This window comes from Symphodus melops, assembly GCF_947650265.1.
Source record: "Symphodus melops genome assembly, chromosome: 14".
NCBI classification, from domain to species: Eukaryota; Metazoa; Chordata; class Actinopteri; order Labriformes; family Labridae; genus Symphodus; species Symphodus melops.
Genome location: NC_136704.1, coordinates 15713797 through 15719796, shown reverse-complemented (window position 1 = coordinate 15719796; position 6000 = coordinate 15713797). Strand labels below are relative to the sequence as shown.

The 6000-nt window shown below is 42.5% G+C and overlaps 1 protein-coding gene across 11 annotated transcripts in view; it reads right to left on the bottom strand.

Moving 5' to 3' along the window:
* Positions 1 to 854: 854 nt before the first annotated feature.
* eya1 (EYA transcriptional coactivator and phosphatase 1) overlaps positions 855 to 6000 on the bottom strand; it is a 59578-nt gene continuing 54432 nt past the window's right edge. For all 11 annotated transcript variants that reach the window (XM_079361145.1, XM_079361152.1, XM_079361143.1 and 8 more), the window contains 3 exons: positions 5830 to 5951; positions 5062 to 5162; positions 855 to 2980 (listed from right to left, as the gene is read on the bottom strand). In XM_079361145.1, the coding sequence (XP_079217271.1) occupies positions 2900 to 2980; positions 5062 to 5162; positions 5830 to 5951 (304 nt within the window). In that variant the 3' untranslated portion in view covers positions 855 to 2899. The remainder of the gene's footprint in view (positions 2981 to 5061; positions 5163 to 5829; positions 5952 to 6000) is intronic.

Below are 6000 nucleotides of genomic sequence, written 5' to 3'. Positions count from 1 at the left end.
ATAAAATACCATGCATGCTTAATTCGCCAGCGTGGTTTTGGAGGCCGGACACTTTCTTCCCTGTCCGGGTTTGTGTTACATGCTGTACTGTCTTAGCTGTGACCACCTCATAAAATCAGACTCATAAATATTTTTCATGTGTTACAGTATTTAACTTACTCTTTGGCCTAGAGGATTTGATTTATGATAATTATGCATGGAGGCTGCTATACACATTTGGATTGAACTATTAGAAATATTTGGCTGAGCATTGGCTTTGAAGAAAATCTAGCTTCTTTTTTTTTAGCTGAATCAAATGAAACAGATGAAATGCCTTGTCATGTACCTTAAGCAGCATAATTTTTTACATGTTAATTACAGTCCCCAAAGAATATACCTTTCCTTATGAAGTTTTATAAAGCAGATATTGTATTGTCACTGTATTTATTTTGGCGCCCTCAGCGGTACATCCTATCTGTCTGCTATTCTTTTGTCCTGTGGATGAGCAAGTCATGTTACCCGAACAAATCGTCCTGCTTTCTTTTAACTGTCAGATGTATCACTCATTGAGAATCTTTGTCATGGTAACGGTAAACAAAGGCTGTTTCTGCAGCGTGCTGTAACTTCCTTTGTCTGACACCTTCCACTGCAGTGGTTACGAGCATAAAGGGCGTCTACAGGCAATGAGCAATCGCATCCCTGATGATCTTTTTTGCCTTAATAGGTCACATAGAAGCATTAATATCAATCTCAGCTTCATTACTAGTGAAAAAAAAACCACAAGCTATTTTCCACCTTTGGTTCAGTAAATATCATTAAAAATATTTGAATTATCAGTTTTGCATAAAAAAGAGTCAGAGTGTGACATGTAACAGTTCACAAATCAGTTTTATTAATTTAAACACAATCAAATAATAATGTCAAAAACATCTGTACACATATTTTGCAGACACAACAATCTTTTGCGTTTCACAATAAGGCCCGTGTAGTGTAAAGTATTTCCAGTTTGCATTTATGATTGCAACATAATAAAAAAAAGTGTGCTGTATGAATCTATAAAACATTTCCCCTATTTACCTTGATCTAGCAGCAATATGGAGATACCCCCGAGTGCAGGGGAAGAAGTTGTATGAAAAGATGGAGGATGAGGAGGCTGTTTAGTGGGTGGGAATAGGCAGGGATTCCAAATTGAAATGTAAAGGCCGACAACGATCATGTGCAAAGGAGGGAAAAAATGAGAAACACGACGGATCGGTTTCTGTTTAAGAAATTCACAGTCGATAGCACATGTCATGTACGTTCACAAACCCCTTGAAGGTTATAGTGGCTTTTCTCTTAATGTTCATGACAGTTTTCCCATCTACAGATGTAGATACATTATAAAAAAGGGCTTCATGTGTTTCAGCTATTTCAAAGAAGGACATGATATATTTTCAAATAAAAACACTACATCATAGAAAATGTTGCTCGCTGTACAAGAGTCATTAAAGCGCTTGTATAAAAGATAATAAAACCTATTCAAGCCTGCTTTTTTTAAAACCTCTGATTGATTCAAATTTGTTGTTTAAGTGGCTCCCAGGAGGCCAGACATGTCAAGTATACACTTCAACACCACACTGTAAGTGAAACCCTTCTCAGAGTTAAGTTTGCTTCCAAATGTACTGGGTTGGTGCTGCAAGCTGGTGAAATGCTGAGGACACAAAATGTGAGCTACCATTCTGAATAAAAAAAAAAAAGAAGAAGAAGAGAAAACCTTTTGCCTCTTTAGAGGATGAATCTAAAGCGGGCTTGCAGTGGAGTAGAGCTGTTGGACAGCAGAATCAGATGAGAGCGCATTGACACTTGACATCCATGCTTTTGGTCTTGACAAAACAATTCATCACAAAATCCCATTATCTACATATTTGTTTACTGAACAAAACACTTCAACACTTTCAGGCTTCGCACAAGCTAATGTGCGATAGGATGCCTTTTTTTTTTTTTTTTTTTTAAACTTTCAATGAAAAGTGCTGCCACCTTTCAAGAGCACGTACCTAAATGAATATAGGAAGGAATAGTCCAGTGATTACAAACTTACACACACACAAAAAAAGATTTCCTCTATACATGATTGTCTCAGCAATGTAAATAAAGATTTTAGTTTTTTTTCTTAAATTAGTAGAAAACTCCTTTTTTCTTGTTTCTTCCATCAACGTCTTCCTCTCACTACGGTGGGAACGAAAAGTACTTTGTTAAAGGCACAAGTCTTTTTGTCTTCGAGGTACCTTTTTGGTAGAACGGTGCCACCCACAAAGTCTCCGTTCATAAATAAGAAGCACAGGACTCCCGGGCCGACAGTTCCTTTTTGTGTCTGTCATATGACAGAAGAGAGTGAGTAGGCAGACAAATAAGAAAAAGGTACAGAGGAAAAAGGAGGGAGCCAGGAGGATGGAGAAATGTCACCACCAGTAGTCGGCTGAGTTCTGTGGCGAGGCCGTCAGTAGCTCTGTTCCTCTCACAGGTGTGAACCCTGACAGAGTCCCGGCACAAACAGGAGGCCGTAAAACACTTTGACAGCTTCAGAAAGCGGCCGATTCACAGTAACCAGGGCAAGCAGCTGCAAAGCCGTAAATTCACCTCTCTCCTTCGCTTCAAGATTCATAAAAAAAAAAAAAAAAAAAAAAAGTTTCAGGTTAAGACAAAGTGTGACCGTATGTCAGCACATTAACCGTGTGCTCAGCCTCTTTTCTTTTTTTTTTTTAAACCCCCATCCTCCTCTTCCTTTCTTCCTGTGGAGGGCAAGACAGACGCCAGGCAGCACTGCGGGGGGGGGGGGGGGGGGGTTCTGAGTTGCAGGGTCTGCAGTAAGCATGAGACAGGGCTGGAGGGCAAAAGGTGGAAGGCTGAGGCGGAGTCGAGTATGCTGCTGGATGGTGCAGTGCTACAAGTAATCCAGGTCTAGAGCGTGGTGGAGGGCCATGAGGTCTGAATGGCTGGAGATCCTCCAGAAGGGCATGTTGTGCTATGAGATGAATCAAAACATCAAAATATGTTAAAGAAGTGCTGAAAATAATGATGTAATTGCCACAAATATTCAGTTCATGCTTCACAGTTATGGAGATGTATGCCTTTTTTTCTTTGTTGATTTAATAAGCTTGAGTTTTGGACCGCTGTTCAGTCAATCCGAGCTCCTTTTTTTGGACATATTAAGAGTATTTAGAGTATAAGAGAAAAGAGTGATATCATTATAGTCACTTTTAAAGCACTTTCAAGACATGCTAAAAAGATTTGAATCGTCACACAGCTACTCATAAATACAATAAGTGAAGCATGAGGAAAAGCCATCATTTGAAAAACTCGCCTAGCTCCCTTGTGTCTATATCTTTACAATCAAGTAGTACTTCTGTCCCTCTTTGCTAATTTCTCTGCTGCATTAAGTGCATTTTTATTCCATCCGACTAATCCAGCCGCCGTCTTTAGCTTCCAAATCAAATGAGCTCCCCACAGTGTCTTTAGAATAAACCTCCTTCCTGTCAGTGTGTTTTAGGACAGTGCAAATGAGCTGTTGTTCCCGAGCAGAGGACGGGGCAGAAACCTGAGAATCGCACAGAATGAAAGGAGCCTGTCAGGTAGAGTCCTCAGCCTCCCCCCCCCCCCCCCCCCCACCCCACCCCACCCCCCAGCCACCACCACTCCTTTATCAAAGGTACGGCCTCTCCCAGGCATATGTTCCGCTTAGGAGAGCCTGCACTGACCCTTAAAAAGCTCTTTGCTTTTTGTTTTGTAAATTGTCTTTGCTTTTAAGTTTAAAAGCTCGAGATGTTATCTCGGCCTTGTCTCCCAGGCGATGGAAATAACTGGAGGCAGGATTGTCTCAGATTTTTTTTTTCCTTCTTCTTTTCGTTTTAGATGAAGGAATAAGGGCAGCGAAGACTTTAAGACATTTTGCTTTTGTAGTTCCACACAGTGTCACGTCTGATATGTGCCTCATGACGGGTGAAATTGTTGTGTTATTTCACGTCCTCTCTGATGTTGACACAGAAACCTTTTACCGCATGGTGTGTCCTGGGACTCACAGCACTCAGACAAGGGGGAGGGAAGAAAAAAAAAACTCCTTATCCCTCCATCAATGTCACACTCCGACAACTCATGACTGAGTAAAAATATTTGCATTTTTCTCCTCCACAATTATCCCTCAAGACCCTATTCCCAGGGCGTGTTCACTTTTCATAATACAGAGCTATACTTTTACACACTTATCCAGGCGAAAGGTTGCAGCATAGTCACCCTTCATCCGTCTTCACGCTCATTGTTTACTGAGAAACAGGTGAAAAAGGAGATGGAGGATTTTCAAAGGGAAAGTCCGCGTCTTCAGCCTCACACTGCTGCTCATCGACGCTGACAGTGAAGTATGCTCTCGCGCCGCCGATTCATTTGCGAATGAGCATGTTTGCCGTGTGCGGTTTGCACGCTACATTTGTTTTACATTCACACTTGGCAGAAATGCTGAATTTACAAATGAGGGAGCGAGCTCCAACAGGTACTTGAAAAAGTTCCTTCTGAACACAGATACAGCGGACATCGCCTTGATCTCGTGCTAACAGGCTTGTGATCGCAGAGAGGACTCTAATTCCATCGACAATGATTTGAGGCTTTTTTTTTTTTACAGTGTGGCTTCAACGTGCTTGAAAGCGCCTGCCTGGCTTTACACACTCAGCATTCATGCTGCTCAGGGCGCCGAGCAGGAATATATAATTATGCCATCTCTCCCCTCCCCTGCTCTGTAAACCTGAGACGGCAGAGGAAGAGCGCTGATTACACACTACAGACTTTCTCTCTTGTACTTGGATGCACTATAAGCGGATAAGCGAATGAAAGTAAAGTAAGACTGTTGAAAGGCAGAGGCTGAGCGCTGATTCCTTTCTTCGGAGAGGTATGGCAGGTATGTTTTGTGTTCTGTGAGCATTCATCCTGAACTCCTGACCTCACAGAGAGTAATAACACGTCCAAACATTTTTTCTTTTCTCTTAGCTCTGTGTATTTCTCCCTCAATGATGCAATGTATTCACAGTACATGGTCTCTATTGTTGTGAGACATCTTACCTTTTTCGAGCCTTGCTCCTCTTCCACACCATCGCCGACGACAATGTAAACAACTTTCCTCCCGAATCTTTGAATGACTCTCTCAAAGCAGCTCTCCTTCCCTGTGCAGGAGTCAACAACAGGGTTTCAGTGGAGCGTCGCACAGAGACACACACAGACACATAGACAGCCCACTAAACACCAGCACGATGATTCAAAGGCGCACGGCGACGAGAGCAGCCTCAAAAACAACGAGCGCGCAGAGAACAGGTCGGAGCGTAAACACTTTGAGCTCAGCGAGGAGATGTGATAAGATCAGCCTTTAGATAAAGCCAATCTGAAAAGCATTAACTCGGCCCTCCTTCTCCTCAGATGCACTTAAATCAGTTAAATAAGTCATTCATGCCACGGGCTCCTGGTGAGGAGGAGCAGCAGTGCATTTCAGCGTCGAGGAACCCCGAGCTACACTAACCCTGCATCGACGAGGCCAGGAGTAAAGCTGAATGTTTATTTTGCATTAGAAACAGTGAAGAAGGAAGAAGGAGGGGGGAGAGCTTGTTTTTGAGGATTGACATAAATGTGCAGAAGTGGTTTCATCTGCAGACTGAACGGGAGAGCCCAGTGCAGGCCAAACTCCAGGAAAATAATCTCAGGCTGGTCAGCCTCATCCCTTCGCTTCTGTCCTGTCACTTAGGTAGCACGTCTGAACTTTTTACTCTAAACAAAGCTACAAAAATAACCGTCAGTGTCACCAAAGTGATTAGAGCAAACGAATCACACAGTGTTTACCTATTTTGGTTGCACTATAAATATTCTCGATAGGAAAGACTATTCCCAGGCCGTAGAGCAGGACCTTAGCCAGGGCAGGGATGAGCTGCGTGGTGGTCACCAGGATATTTACACAGTTTGACCTACAGAAGAGAAAAAAGCAGGAGAACAAAAGGGATTATTCTGAATTCT